Raw genomic sequence first — 15,939 nt, 5'->3', positions numbered from 1 at the left:
TTTTCCTTTCTCGCGCACGCGTCGCTTCACTTGCTGGGGAGCTTTTAACGGTGACCGTAACTCCATCCCACTCGCCATGATTTTTATCGTGCCCCGTCGGACAGTCCTGTCGCTCCTAAACTACTACTTATGGGAGCGAGGTTACATACATTGTGTAAGGATCACGAATGATTCAGTATTTTATAACTGGCTATCTACTAAAACGGAGCTCTCGGCTGTCAAATGATTTGTTGTTGTTGTTGTGTTGTGCATAGGCTCGCTTGTATGAATCGAAACCCGTGAAAGATCAAGAATTGAAAAAGTCGCTCTCTCAAATGTCGCTGGAAGAAAGGAAAGCGAAGAAAGCCAGTCGTAAGAATTTTACGCGGAAACAAGTTGTGTCTGCTGTGGCTGTGGAACGGAAAAGTCTGCAAACAACGGATGACCACCAAGGGAAGGAAACCGAATGTAAGGTTGATCCTTCTCATGTAGTTTTAAATGTTGTCAAAAGAGAAATGTTTCATAAAATATATAGTCATAATTTGATAATCTGGGTTTTTTTTTACGTTAGTTGTTATATTTTTTCAGCGAAGCAATTAGATGGTCACGTGGTAGGAAATCAATCAAGCACACCTGCTCAGCCCCAGTCATTGTTGGTCCCCAGTCCCATGAAGAAATACACGTACGATGTAGAAGAGCCTCCGAATAAAATCTCCACTGGCTTGGTTAGTTTCTTTGAAAATTTAACGTTCTAATATGCCTTCTGTACAGCGAAATCCTTGAATAACAAGCTTTGTTTTTCAATTTTGGAATATAAACGGCTGGTTCAGTTGCATTAGTATTGAACTTATTAAATTTGCTGCGAGCGAAGGACGGTAGGTCCAAACCCTTTGAAGTGTTCCTTTTGTTATGAATTATGCAAGTATTTACATTTTGAAAGCCGACTCTGATAGAAACGACAAACCGTAGGGACCCCGTAGCACTTGATGATGTATTTACTTTGTGGTAGGTTGAAGTTCTCGTCTGCTTAGCAAATCCTTCCATAATACTGAATAGTTTCCTGCATGGTTGTCCTGAACAAATTTTGTGGCTGTATTAACAATTCTCTACACCTGTTGCAAACAAAATTGCTTTATAAGCTTTCTCCTTCAGGATAGCTTTTACAGGATCCCGTAAGTGGTAAAATTCGCATATAATCTGATCTAAGACCGAGCAAGGGAGTGGAATGGGTTCAATACCGAGTTTACCGCGCCACAAACTACTTTGCTGCGGTGTTTTTAAAGAAGTAACAAATGCAAACCTGCATTAAGCACATTCCTCTTCCCTGCTTGGTTGTGGGACAAATTCTGTCCAATTTTCTTTCTATCTTTAACAATCAATAAGTATGGGAGTTCTAAAGAAAACAAATTGTTGCGAAAAAGTTTGTTTTCTTCCTGAAGGTGATTGCCACTTCGAAGAAATCACATGGTTGTTCGCAAAGAGAGAGGATGTATTCCCCATGTGGTGGGTCCGGGGACAAATCTGTTTGTTTGAAGAGTTTTGTTTTTGAAGAAACAGAATGTTCCAGTTTCCATGAGCTTCCTGTAATTTAGCGGTGGAGCTGTTATTATGAGTCGTGGTAGTGCATCGAGAAATTGGAATGTCATCGGTCGACTCCTTTGCTAAAGAGGCCTGGTTTTATTTCGGAGTATGTCCGTAATTAGCATAGCCAGTTGTAGAACATCTAGAGATTGAAGAATCAGGGTCGAGTCCTGTTCGAAGCATTTGGATTGTTTCGGAATATGCCCGATAGCTGCGTGTCCTCAGCTTGTATCAAGTCGATGTCTTTTTTTCACTTTCAGGATGCGAGTACAAGTTCACACATATCGAATACTCCTCTACCAAAATCCAATTCTGCGTTAAACGACATACCTCAAGGTGCAAGCCGTAGTAACCAGTCCCTGGTCAGCGGTCGCCATTCTCCAGTGTATGTTGCCGTTCCTGTGGATAAACCTCCCATGAAGGTTAAGCTCAAAGGTCGCGCTTTTGCGCATGACATATCAGATATATCCACAATTAACAAGCTCAGAAACAAGTTGACAAATGATAATCAATTGGGGTAAGTGAGGCCAAATACTCACCTCTAGGCCGTTTTATAAAAAAAAAATACGTTCTGGTTGGTCTAACAGACCAAATCGGCTCAATCAATGTTGTATCCAATTCGAATCTCCCAGAATAAGGTTCTTTGTGTATTACTATTTTTGCAATATCCTAAGTTTTCCGCGATTATTCCATCTGTGGGTGAGGTATCCTAAAAATAAATTTGTACGAGCGGTAAAATTAGAAAATGAGATGCTGGGATCGACCCCAAGACCCAGGGAAACTCTATTTAGGAGAACATGACCCGTAGGGTTCTTATAGCCAAACATTATCTATTTGAACCTTACGGCACCTGCTTACTCCTCGTGATTACATGAATGCTCCAATTAGAGACGCTTTTGATTGTTCTTCACGAAAATCAAGGAGAAGACACTTTGTTTCAGGGTTCTCCAGAGCTCTTCTCTCCCTTAGTCAAGAGAAGAGCTCTGGGGTCGAGATTGCCCTATGTGCCTGTCAGACGGCAAGGTAACGCGAAACTGAAGATTTTGCGTTTTTGTTTTTATTTTTGCAGAAAAAAAGTAACGCATTCAGCACAGAAGGTAGGATTATTTAGTAATCCTTATTAAAGGGCGATTTTGACAATACGATTTTAGTTTACGACTTTCGCATGCAACTGGCATTACGTCATTCGATCGTTTGCACGCGTGTTAACGACTCGAAAACGTCCAACCCATCCTCCACCCTGAATTTATCTGATGTACACAATTACTGATTTGCTCTGAATTGACTGTTATCGTTAATTTATGACACTGCATGTGTCCCAGGAAAGGAAAGGAACTTTATTTAAGTGTCTAATCTTCTAGAGCTGTACAGCACTAATCGGGGACACTGTAAATTGAAATTAACAATTTAACGCAAATCAAATCAAATTTTGGTTTTTAAGGAGAGGGGAAAACCGGAGTACCCGGAGAAAAAGCTCTCGGTGCAGAGTAGAGAACCAACAAACTCAGCCCACATATGACGCCGAGTCTGGGAATCGAACCCGGGCCACATTGGTGGGAGGCGACTCAGGCAAGTGCTCTCACCACTGCGCCATCCCTGCACCCCCAAGAGGGATAAGGGAAATGGATAAGGGAAAGAAGGATAAGGGAAATGATCATATTTGTTTGAAACGACAACCCAAGTGTATGGACATAGGACTCGAACCTGAGAATGTTGATTAATTTAACCCGTCACCTAACCACTGGATCACCATATGCACCGTTGGCTGCTCAGGGACAATTACTATTAAACACTATTTATTTGATAATGGTATATTATCACTCTGCAAAAGGTCGGTTTCCAAACTTTTCGACAAAGCTAAACATTTTAAAATCAAAGCCTACGCATAATTACTCTTCAGCAATAAGATTCTATGGGAGACTTAAATAACTCTTTTTTTGAGAGAGAGCGGTGTCTTGAGCTTTGGTGGTGAAGCGTTCCTATAGAGGTGAAACTGCGGGTTCAAATCCTATCCACGGTATGAATTTTATCTTTTTTTTTCTCTGCTACCTGAAGTCGTGAGACATAGTGTCCGAATTTATCTGATATACACAATTCAGAGCAAATTAGCAATTGTGTGTATCAGATGAATTCGAGTGGGAAGCCGTTGAACGGGTTAGTCTTTAAATTGATTGGAAGCAAGTAAATAAATCTTTTTTGTTCTTCTCTTCAGCCGGCTGGTCCAGGCAGTAGTAGCAGCGAGAGAGAGAACGAACCAGTGACTCCTGAAAAGGATTCATTCACCATTCCTTCGCGGAGCAATAAGCGCGAAACCAGCGGTGTCACCATGGCAACTGGATCGATGATCACTTGGACAAACGACAGCATTCATCATGCCGGTCTTGTCACTGAAAATCGTGGCCGCAAGTACCAGTCTCCTGACATGTGGCCCGGTAAGTCCCGATAACGGTGGACTGGGCAGGCTATTTTATAAAATGATTGGAATAAAATTATGATTATGAAAATATTCTTTTAAATAAAGTACTCAAATGCGCAAATCCCAGCAACTCCGGCATTTGATTGTTCTCTCTTGTGTATCCTCTCTTTAGGGATGTCACAAATTGGCAAGGGACTCGGAGAGGGTGGTCCCATTTCTAGTGATTGTAAGAAATACATAACACATCATAAGGCAGCCGGAAAACCCCTCACTAATCAAGAACCAGGTAGGTCCTTGTACCTGGAAACACAAACGACGTGTTCGTTTCTGCCCGTCAATAAATGCAGACGCCTTAAAAGATCATTTTTGTCACTGTAGGAGTAGTGCAAATTGGCAAGGACCTTGGAGATGATGGTCCCATTTCAGAGGATCATAGGAGAGCGACAACTCGTCATAAAGCAGCTGGAAATCCTCCCAAGAATCAAGAGCTAGGTCGGTCCTTATCCTTGTGTTTATGGGACGTTTTTGATTTCCATGGTCGAAGCTCTTCATTTATAATATGTGAAACGTTAATTTTAACCGGCGTTCTACCTGCACTTCTATTTTTCCTCTTCTTCCCTCAAATGAACTCTTAGTTCCAGAAACATTTAAAATGAAACGAAGTTATCGTAGGTGTTGGGTATTTCCTTCGTGATGATTTTAGTGGGAGGGGAGGATTAGGTTTTCATTTTGGGTAACAGTCTTCAACAATCTTCTTTTAGGAACTGCAGCATCAACAATTTCCTTGACCTTCCAGTTTAGTTCTGGCGTAACACCTCGAGAACAAAACCAGTCAGTTGCTTTCCCTGCTCAGTCAAAGAATTTCACGAGACCGAACGCTCAATCAAACAGATAATAAACTTTGATGGCTAGTTCAACATGTCTCGGACGAATCCGCGATAACCTGGAACAAAGACCGATATCAGTCCACCACGGACGGCACCCCAGCGAGAAAGCGCTGATCCGACGAAAAAACTTCGGATGACGGACGTTAAATTACTAACGAACAACCAAGGAACTTAATCCTACTTGGGATGTGCGTTTGTGTGTTTCCGAATAACAAGACTCGGTTTTCTAAACCCTGCACGCGGCGAATATCGTATCTTCCGAACGAAATGTTTGATGGTCGGAAATCTTGATTCGACGTATTTATATAAATCAATCAATTCTTCGTTTTCGCTCACTTGAGCAACATCGGTGTTATGTTAAACGCTGGAAACAAAAAGGTTTGCTAAAACCGACAATTCATTTTTTATTTGGATACCAAAAGATTCGTCATTTGCTTTTGTTTACGACTTGCTAACATGCCTCAAAATGACCTTGGACACCTCATGACAATTACATGATGTACAAACGAGTGGAGTAGACCTTATTGGAGTTGAGTCTGCGGGCACATTTTCTTTTGTTTAAAACTACATGCAAAAGAGGCTTTGGGATCAATTCGATACAAAATGACCCCCTAGCCTCGTTTATGCGGCAAAACCGCTGATAACTCCGATGAGGGCTATTACTAAAAAGGCGTTCTGAGTGGAGCAAAGACCTGGGATTTCCAGTGGACCTGTCGAGCGACATCAACTTTGTGGCGGCTGGCCCTAACGTTCTGTGCTAAACAAGGCTTGTAGTTTCAAGATTAAGTTGCGAAGTCGAAAGATGTTTTATTCATGTCGGGTGCACCGGTAGGTTTTTGTGCTCTTTAAGATGTGTTATGTTGTAAATTTTTTTGAACTTTTTGTAAAGAAAGAGTGAATGAAAATTTGAACAGTTTCAAACTGGTGTTGGTGTTATACAGCAATGTATTTTTGCACATTCAGTTGACGCTTGCAGCGGAGAGCAAATTAAGCGCAATGTCGAACCCAGGTTTCTCTCTCTTCCCACTCGCCGAGTAGGGAGAGAAGAGAGAAACCCTGGGTTCGAGGTTGGGTTAAAATCCTCTCTTGCTGGAAACTTCCCACGTGCAGTATTACTCGATATACGCACAGTCTAAAGAAAAGATCCAAATGTAAAATGTGTTTTTGTAGACAATCGATCGTTGGTAACGCTCTTTTGGCTCGAAGACATGTTTGTTTAATTATTCATGTTCAATAGACCATGGAAAATTATCTCCGATAAAATACTTGGACTACAACATTCCACGTGAGCATCAATTTAAGTGTTTCCATTTTTCGGGAATATATTTCTAGTAAGAAAATTAGGCACCCTTCGTCGTTCAAAGAGTCTTAATTTCTCAAGGTTCCGAGAGATCCCGTTCTTATACACCCTTTTAATAAGTCTAATATATGCCGTTTTCCGCTAATGACATCAAACTCATGCTTTCAAAATTTATTCAGAAATGTACAAAGGCTTCAAACGAGAAAAGAAATCGGAAAAGTCTTAGGCCTTTGTACATTTCTAAATAAAATTTGAAAGCAAAAGTTCGACGTCATTAGCGGAAAACGGCATATATTAGACTTATTAAGAGGGTGTATAGGAAATGATGGATTCTAACCTCGACGACAGGGCTCATTTACTTGCATAGCACAGACAAAGGAAGGCTCATTGACAGAGGGAAGAAAGAATCAACTCTTTGGACACTACCACGGCTATTAACTGCGCACTGCTGTACTTTCTAACCAGCCACATCAGTAAAGTCGTCCACCAAACCTTCCCATCGTACAACTCGTTTATCGATTCACTCTGACGAAGGGCTAATGCTCGAAACGTCAGCTTTTAGAATCTCTGTACGGTGGCCAATTTACATTATCAACTCCGTTGATAAAACCAAAATTTTTGTAGTACTACTTCCCCACCGACGCAGCACCACAGTTTCTTTAGAAACTACCCCCTTCATTCATTTACTGTGTTTTAAGGGTTACTTAATCTCTAGTAGTTGTGCAATGCTCTCTCCTAACGAAGCGTGGAACATCCTTTTGTCAGTTTTATTTCCTTTTCCGAAGAGCTCACATTTTGATAAAGAAATTACAAGTGGCAAGCCACTCGAAACTATTGCATAACTGAGAACACATTGAAAAAAATGAACTTTCACAAATAAAATTGACAGGGTCAACGATGTTGATGGATGAGACATAAATAGACTTTATATTACAAAAAATTAAATTCCAAGGGTGTTTTTGAAGATTCTTTTACATGGTCGAATGCGCAGCTAGAGCAAAAGAAGAAAGGTTGATTGAAATGAACATTTCCTCTGTTCGTGCCAGGATACGAAATATTTTTCTTAAGACGTTTTTGTTCATAACATAACTTGAATGCTTTGTCACCGTAAAACGAACTAGCAGCCTCTTCTTCAGGTATAACGCCTAAAAGACGGAACTGAAGTTGTATTTTTTAATTTTTATCAATAAATTCAATTGATTAGAAGGAAGGTCGAGTATGATTGGCCAGAAAGTGGGCGAAATAGCTTTAAATTTTCCTGGTTGTTTCGGACAAAGAAGTTGAGAAAGAAAAGGTTTGCAGTCTTTGTTATCCATCTTTAAAGCATATGTTCTCAAGCTTGGGTCCATAAAGATACGCATATGTCAATATCGTGTCGTCTTCCTTGAACCACATTCCAGATTAATACGTAGAGACTGCAGTAGACATAGCAAAATGCACTTATGTAGTCCAAACTTTCATTTATTACACTGCATTCATTGATCAGTTTTAAATGAAGTCCCTTAGAGGCCATTCGGGCGTGTGTAAACATTTCTGACTAGGCGAATTGCATTATGTTCCTGTATAAATATTTACAATCGGCGGTGCAAATAAAGAATACAGAAAGATTGATCTAATTTAAGATCTGACAGAGTCTCGCAAAGTTAATGCTCCTTTATTGACAAGTCAAGCGAGAACGGTGACTAAACCACACAATTTTTAGAGAAAGTGCAATTTATCGCATCATTGGCATAACTAACAGTCATCTACTTTTCCAACTCATTCAATAGTCTTTTTCAATTAAACTAGGAAAGAAAAGTGCTATAAATTAAAAAGAACAATTTTGTTCATGGAGGCCAGTTCATCGTTTGAAACTTATGACACGTGCTTATCAATGGCTATGCTAAATTTTTTCAATCTCAGTTTTCTCAGGAAAAACAATCATAATGCATCGAAAATAAAAAATAAAACAAAGTTCTCCTCAAGTTTTCAGTTTAAACGAAAACAGACGGCTGACGCCACGTTCGAGTGAAGAAGAAGTCGATCTTTCAACCTTTGAATTTTTGACCCATTGGTGGTTGCGTTTTTTTTCTTGTCACTAGCTTGGCAAAGCGCTGTATGATATTCGTGAATGTCTGATAACCTTATGCCAATTAGTCACGCATACAAGTGTATTTGGGGTAGTGGTCAATTATATTATTGGCAGTCGTTGCCAAAATAAAGAAATCAGAAACGAGCCAGACCTTAACATGGTAAATTGAGGTCTTTGGGGATCGTGGCAACATACCACGCACCGACCAATCACTGGGTAACGTCCCTGAATAGTCTGAATAAAATTCATTCATACAGCGAACAGCAGTTTCTATCTTGTTAATTGCTTCTTCCGAAACAGATGTTCTGTGGATCTATTGTCACGGAATATGTAATTGTTTCGCAGAAGTTCCTTGTATCTTCAAAGCGACTTCCCCCAAGTAGACTTGGCTTCCAATGACGGCGAAAACTAGAGATTACTTGGCGTTGTAGTGATAACATTTAGATATATTGCTGGAACAATTATCAAGCGATGAGGTTTCCTCGTAATATCTAACGCAGTTGGGCCCCATTTACGGAACAGTGAACAGACTGAACAATGAGTTTAAAACTGGTGAAGATTAATTGATATCCTTTATACAGAACCACGAGTCACCAAGTTATTCGAGGTGATAAATTATGACCTTGCACAACAATATTTCCTCGTCTCCAGAATGCAACAAGACTCAAGAGCTTGTCTTTATAGTGGCATTCGCAGTTATTGGGACTGTAATGCTAATTGGAAACGCATTTGTTAGTTTGGTCTTCATAGCGACCGCGAAATTACGACGGAACTATATGAATATCTTTCTCCTCAGTCTTTCGATTTCCGACATGCTTATGGCTGTGCTTGTCATTCCATTTTACACCGTGCACTGTTTTCGCGACTGTCCTCATTTCCTCACTCATTTGTGTTGGCTTTTGAGAAAGGCGAGAGATTTTGCTCTTGGAGCTACGACCCTTAACATTTGCGCTATAACATACGATCGCTACCTTGCCATTCTTCGGCCGCTACAGTACAAAGCCAAGATGACAAAGCTCCGAGTCAGCCTTATCTTAGCGGCGGTTTGGATGTTTCCTGTGATAGTCGCAGCAACAAGAAATGCTTGGTACCACACAGCCGGAGAAGAGGAGCAACGACACTTGTCAGTCAAACTATTTGACGCAGCCATAATCATAACTCCAGTTATTATTTTCCAAGTCGTCATCTTAGTCGTTCACATTAAAATTATTCGCAAAATCCTGAAGCATAGGAAACCAATGCCACGATCCGGATCCGAAACCTCATCATCGCCGGATCATGTTCAAGAGTCAGGTGTAGATATTTTTCGGCTAAGGAAAGGAACGACATCTTGTATGTTTGTGGTTTTATCGTTCGTCGCCTGTTGGCTACCTAAGACTGTGCATAACTTTAGCTATGTAGTAGAAACACCGAACCCTGTTCTATCGAGTCCATTATTTTTTCGAATTTGCTTCCTTTTCTTGTTTATTCAATCTTCCTTAAATCCGTTTATTTACACTTTCTACAGATCTCGGTTTAGAAAGGCTGCTTATTCCCTTCTCGTTAGGTGGCTCCGTTTTGTTTAAACCCAACATTGGCATGAGGTTTATACTTCGCGTGACTTGATTTTTCGCGCAAGTTTATAGACGAGAAGATAAATAAAGGTCAATTCGAATGCGAAGACGAAGCAAACGTATTTGTATGGCAGCAGGAGCAGTCCATTTGTTGATGGTATTTATATCGTCATGAATCACCACAAACTAAAAAGTTTTGCGCAAATTGGCGTCGCTCCACCCCAAGCGTTAACAAACGGGAAAACCTGTAGTTTATTTCATCCAAGTTAACGTTAATCTTCACAACGTAAACTAAGGTCCTTACACTATTAAATAAGCCTCGGGGTATATTTATAACCAAAAGAGAAAAGAGGTATCGGCACTGCGCGCAATTATAACCAAATGTTTCTCAACAAGTATACAAGTTAATCAAGCTGAAGCAGAAAAAGAAAACACTAAACTAAAGGACCAATATATGTGGAGCTTGCTTAACTTTGTGTCGAACTAGGTGTCGTGAGCAAGTTAACCCAGTGTTGCTGAATGTCTGAAGCTGCGACTACCTTTTTCTTGTTAACTGTTATCATATGTTTTGAATTACAGATAAACGATTCAATTTTCACTCTAGAATATAAATTGACAGACGAGACGTCAATGATGCCGTCTATGACTTACTCTGTTCAGTGACGGTCAATTCCGATGACATTTAAAGTTTGCTACTCAGCAGAGTTTATCAAATATTTTTATGTGCACCATCGCCTACAGTATTTATTAGGGAAGCTGTTATGGAGAGCAATCCGTTGTAAAACCGCTTCCAAATGATTTATTAGTATATGATGTTCAATTAAAGGCTGTAATGTCTCTCAGCTAGCCCTGCATCGTTCATTTCAGTCAATGTATATATTGGGGTGTTTCATCAGTGATTCTGGATGGATATATTTTGATCCATGGCAAGGATAAACTGCCACCTTTGTTGTTCATATAGAACGTGAGATCTTGCACCAGCGTTACGTAATCAAACATGCAGCTTTTAGAGGTGTGAACTGGAACATGCGAAAATTAGGACCGGTATAAGTCTTTTAATGTGATCACAGGGACGGTGGAGCATACTTGTTTCTCTTGAGGAAGTGCCAACTCGTGTTGGGGTGATACAAAAGTAAGCGCCATTAGGGGAATATAGGGGGAGTCTACCACGCCAAGAAACGTTCGTTCATGATAAATATAGAGGATCGTAGACGCTTGAAAATGCTTTCTTCGGCGGGCATCTCTCTCCACTTTAAACTTGTAATATATTGTGGCGTAGGACCGCAACTCTCGTTTCTCCACCCTCGCCGCCTCCACGCTCCTTACGACATCGACATTAACGCAGATCTCGTGGCAAATTGTAAATCTACGTTTTTCAAACTTAAATCTAAGCAAACTGGCCGAGCTACCCACTAAAATGGTAGGAACAGTGTTTAGAGTTGTCTAGAAAATCAGAGTTTCCCGTCGTGTGCTCGAGTACTAGTGTTCCGTAGAACTTGACATTTCCTGTTAATCGTTTCCAAAAACGTTTCCGCTCAAGTGTAAAAGGACTTGAATGGTAAAGAAGGGGGTCTGATAGTTTCCCACTCAATCAGCAGCAGGAGGGTTACAAAATAATAACTTTGGGTTTCTCCTAGCAGCAGGGCTTCTATTTTAGTAAATTTTTGTCAACAAACTTATGTTAATTTTTTAGCGATTGTCTAGCCGGGAGACAATGAATAGTCTGAATTCGATGATCATTTGAATACTGGGAGCTGGAGTTCTTGCATGAAAATAAGTATTTGGTCTCAGGACCGTCAGTGGCGAATATCTTGCTTTATATTCATTTTCCGGAGATCTTTAACCCAAAAATAGAAACAGAAATGGCAAAGCAAGATATGGCCTTGATCACCTCGGTAGGTGTATCATCTCATGCACGGGCTGTGTGATATCTACAGTATAGCACAGGCTGTGTGATATCTACAGTATCGCAAAGGTCAGCTGTGCTTCTCTCTTCTCGTTGGCAATGTTCGTTTCGGAAGCTATAAGATCTTTTTCCTTAATTTGCTCCTAATTGACCGAGGATTCATTCAGAAGAACTAGTTGAGAATTGCATAAGACCCAACGTGTACTTGGGCAACCACTGATCAAGTCTCTTTTCACCCGGATCACAAAAACGACCTCGCTGCGAAGAGAAGTTGAGCAAAGCGAACTGTGAGTTGAATTAAACTGTAAATGAAGGGGAGAATAAGGCAGATATTACAGGTAACGTCTATCGTTGTGCGGTTACGACAGCTTGAGATATTTTGCTAAATGGGGAAAGTTGTCATGTGGTACACGTGGTGGACCTTGGGAGAAGTGCGCGCACCAGATGTTCTCAATGTCCTATGACTGAGGTTAAAACAAAAACATTGCTGCAGCACATCGTGGCTTTAATGATAACAGAAATGTGGTTGTTAAAAGACGAATTAAGTCCATGTTAAATCAATGAACGAAATGGACAAAAAAATTGACGGGAAAGTTACAAACGACTAAATAAGCGCAGAGCCGAGGGAGATGATACTTACAAATACAATACATAGCTTTCAAACGGGCAAACCGCACGCAGAAAAACTAACACAAAAATGGTTAGGAAAATGATGTACTGTACATGCGTGGCTCGTAAAAGGTCTCTTGATATCGACACAGAAAATTATTAGCAAGCGGCATCAGCAGTTCTGATGAAGCTGGTTGGATAACTAACCTCGATAAGGTCTTATTTTACCATTCAGCAGCGGACAAACGAACAGGAAACATAAATTTACACGGCTACATCCTGAGGTCAATGTGATATTCGAGTGTCGATTTCTTTGTTTTTGCATTCCCGACTCAAAATCTATCCCTGCACATATATGTGCCTTTTACCAATCGAATTCGAAGTCCGTACTATAAGTTACGGCCGGCGAGTTTGTTGCCTCAATTTATGGCCCGCTTGCGAATCACGGGGCTAATTTATTGAACTGAATTTGGGAGACAAAACGTGTCTTCGAATGACTAATAAAATTGGAGGTGAAGATTTTGGGAAACATGCGACTCACATGTGCTTTTCATGTTTCTTCAGAGACTGCAATGAATGTAGGCGTAACTCCAAGACAAACATCGCCTGCCCGAAATGTCGGAAAAAAATTCTAATTTTTAATTTCCTTTTTGGGTTGTTAATCGCTGAAGATATTAGACAGATAAACGGGGACGTGACAAAAAGATAAACTTCATCCATTTTATCGAGGTTACCTCACTCCAGATCATTAGATAACTTGAAAGAAATTTAAGTTGTCAAATTATGCCTCTTCTCCAGCCGAAAAAATGAAAGGCGACCAAAAAAATGTGGACTTTTTAGATCTCTTCAATCAGCGATGAAACCGTCCATGTAGCCAATTACGACAAACCAGAGAGTGACTTTTCTGATGGTCTTCTCATTTGTCAAATAAAGCCTCCTTTGCTGCCTAAAAATTGCAAAGAGATCAAAGGAAGTTTGGAATTTTGAGGGCTCAAATCAAGGGCGAAACTGTCTGATCAACCAAAGAGTGACCTTATTGCCTGAACAAATATGAATGGCCGGGAAATGGTATCACTGGAAGATAAGTAAATTCGGCGCGCTTTAAGCTACACCGATGAAAGATAACCTGCGATTAGGCGTTCTTTTCTTTAGAGAACGCGCGAAGAGGGTCCCGCCCTCTCTAAAGAAAAGAAGGCCTGATCGCACGTTACATGAAATGCAACACCAAAATAGCGCCTTGTTGCCTTTCCAGTAGTAACTGATAATGGCGAAACCATTTTTATGTCCGTAACAAATGCTTTGAAAACTTGTCGGTTTGCGTAGAACGTGGACGGTGTAGTCATTCGAGTTCACCCACGAGGAATGTGCTTGAGTTGCTACAATAGCTGTACTTTTACATTACCATACCTAACGGCTAGTGCTCGACGTAATACGAATAGCTATGTTTTCTTTTTTGACCCATTGCTTGAAGAGGCTATGAAGTTAGAGAAGGTTATCAGTCAACTTCCATATTTTATCTTTGTCCTTGACCTGGCATTGCATTGGAGTGCTTTTTAATTCACTGTAACAAAACCGTCACTTAATTAACTAATAATTACGTTAGCCAATGACAGCAGACAGAGACGATCAAATATACGCGAAAGTTTCGTGCAGGAGACTGCGAGTTCGCAAACTTGGTTAAATAACTGCCTTTGTAGTTCAACTATGCAAATGGTTAGATTTTCAAGTCTTCTCGGGTAAGGACTATAAGCCGTAGGCCCCGTATCAAAGTTTCCTGTTAAGGACGGTGCCTACTAATTCAAAGTTATTTCTCCCGGTTTATGAATATGCGGGAAAAGTAGATCTTAACAAGCGTTGTTGAAATCCAAAAAGAAAATTGAGGGTAACCAAGCATTTTTAAGAGGTCATCAATCAACAATAGCTGTAAAAAGCTTTAGAATACAAAGCAATGTATGGCATTCTTTCCTAAACTGAAGCTTATTATCTCTGAAAAAATGCATGGTTATCCCCAATTTTCTTTTTGGATATCAAGAGCACTTGCTTAGTTCTGCTTTCTTCGCATAGTTTTAAACTGCGCAAAAATATCCCTGTATTAGTAAGCATCACCCATAGCAGTCCTGTGTGTCTCCAGCTGCACAGAACGTATGCGTAATGACAATAGTGGGCACCGTCCTTAATCAACACTGTGGGAGGTTAAAGAAACCACACACTGTTCGTGAAGAGTAGGGGGGGGGGGGGAGACCCCTGGTGTCGGTGGTTTATTTCTCAGATAATTCAGTGTAAACCCCAATGAGACTGATGTGCGGTATATAAGTCCATTACCACCGTCATTGCCATACAATCACTCCAACGCTAACGGATGCGGACCAAAATCAACAGAATTACTTCAGCCCATGACTGTCATGCAATTCCAGACTTCTCTAGAATTGTCTTGCAATCTGTAATATTCCAGAAATTTCTTTGATGTGACTCAGCTGTTTCCACAAATAGTACATCATGTAATACACTACAAATAGCAACAGAACATTCTACATGCTTAAAGTAAAAATATGAAAGCAGGCTCATAAGTAATAGAAAAAAAAGACACTCTCTTTATTTGCTCGAGGGCTTCCCTCATGGACGGCTGTGATTGAACTTATGCTATGGATGGATGCTATACTGTGAGGAAGCTATAATCATCTGCGATAACTATGGTGAAGCTTTTAACCTTTGACCTTTGTATATCCGGAGAGAAGAAAGAAACTATAGCCAATAAGGGAAGAAGACAAAGAATTCATAATTCATTATGAAGTCTTCCATAAGAGTTTGTATACACAGAAAATCCAGTAAGTGGAAAGAATCCAGTGAATCATGAAATCCAAGCATTGTTGTCTACAGTCGGTGGAACTTGGAGTTCGGAGTTCATCAAGATCAATACCTGAATGGCTATGAAAGACATTAAGCCCGCTTTACGAACGGCTCAAATTCAATTAATCTTTAACCTAAGTAAATGTAACAGTGTAAAATTAATTAAATAATAGTTAGAAAGGGTAACTGCTCGTTGTCACACTTTTGTTGCATGCATGCCTTATAATCGTACCCCGGAGCTCTTTTCACTTATGCCTTGTTCGCGGACATCTTTGGCATGGTTATTCCAGTACGTAACAGAAGTGAGCCAGGCATGTCGCAAAGCAAATGCAAGGAGCCCTCGCTAAGCGCGGCAAACGCACGCTTGTGATTTCAATCGTGTAGGACATCCCCATAAACTAGTTTGTTTCCTATCGATAGGCCTGTCGTGAAACTTCCCTATCAGTGGGTCGCTTAGTGGATTGATCAGGTAGTCGGTTGGGAGGAAAAAAATACTGAAACGAACATTTAACCAAAGGAGAGCGAAAATCAAAGAGAGGGTCGCATTACTACGATTTTGAAATGACGTCCACAACAATTTGCAATTTAACGAAATGAAAACGGTATATTTGCGACTGACTCACCACCCACCGCATCCGTTTTCCCCACTTGCTTCTTCCATTTCGCCCTCTACAAGAGCCATTTCTCCATATATCGATACCATTTTGCCCACTATATAGCAACCACATCCACTTGGCATTACATAAGGCCGGAACAACTTCGTCCACCAGAAGTTTGGCCAAATGGTTGG

The 15,939-nt window shown here is 40.5% G+C and overlaps 2 protein-coding genes across 3 annotated transcripts in view; both read left to right on the top strand.

The window, feature by feature from the left end:
- The window catches only part of LOC138060140 (cytosolic carboxypeptidase 2-like), a 42,776-nt gene extending 36,992 nt beyond the window's left edge, over positions 1-5,784 (top strand). For both annotated transcript variants that reach the window (XM_068905856.1, XM_068905855.1), the window contains exons 27-34: positions 255-447; positions 568-704; positions 1,821-2,077; positions 2,630-2,657; positions 3,773-3,992; positions 4,149-4,262; positions 4,355-4,468; positions 4,738-5,784. In XM_068905856.1, the coding sequence (XP_068761957.1) occupies positions 255-447; positions 568-704; positions 1,821-2,077; positions 2,630-2,657; positions 3,773-3,992; positions 4,149-4,262; positions 4,355-4,468; positions 4,738-4,871 (1,197 nt within the window). In that variant the 3' untranslated portion in view covers positions 4,872-5,784. The remainder of the gene's footprint in view (positions 1-254; positions 448-567; positions 705-1,820; positions 2,078-2,629; positions 2,658-3,772; positions 3,993-4,148; positions 4,263-4,354; positions 4,469-4,737) is intronic.
- Positions 5,785-7,135: 1,351 nt separating this feature from the next.
- On the top strand, positions 7,136-10,626 carry LOC138060253 (5-hydroxytryptamine receptor 4-like). Its single transcript, XM_068905989.1, has one exon. The coding sequence runs from the start codon at positions 8,852-8,854 to the stop codon at positions 9,797-9,799; it is 948 nt and encodes a 315-aa protein (XP_068762090.1). The 5' UTR covers positions 7,136-8,851; the 3' UTR covers positions 9,800-10,626.
- Positions 10,627-15,939: the final 5,313 nt, after the last annotated feature.

This window comes from Montipora capricornis, chromosome 8, assembly GCF_036669925.1.
Source record: "Montipora capricornis isolate CH-2021 chromosome 8, ASM3666992v2, whole genome shotgun sequence".
In the NCBI taxonomy this organism is placed as follows: Eukaryota; Metazoa; Cnidaria; class Anthozoa; order Scleractinia; family Acroporidae; genus Montipora; species Montipora capricornis.
The sequence above is the reverse complement of the archived record's forward strand: the minus strand, read 5'-3'. Positions and strand labels throughout refer to the sequence as shown.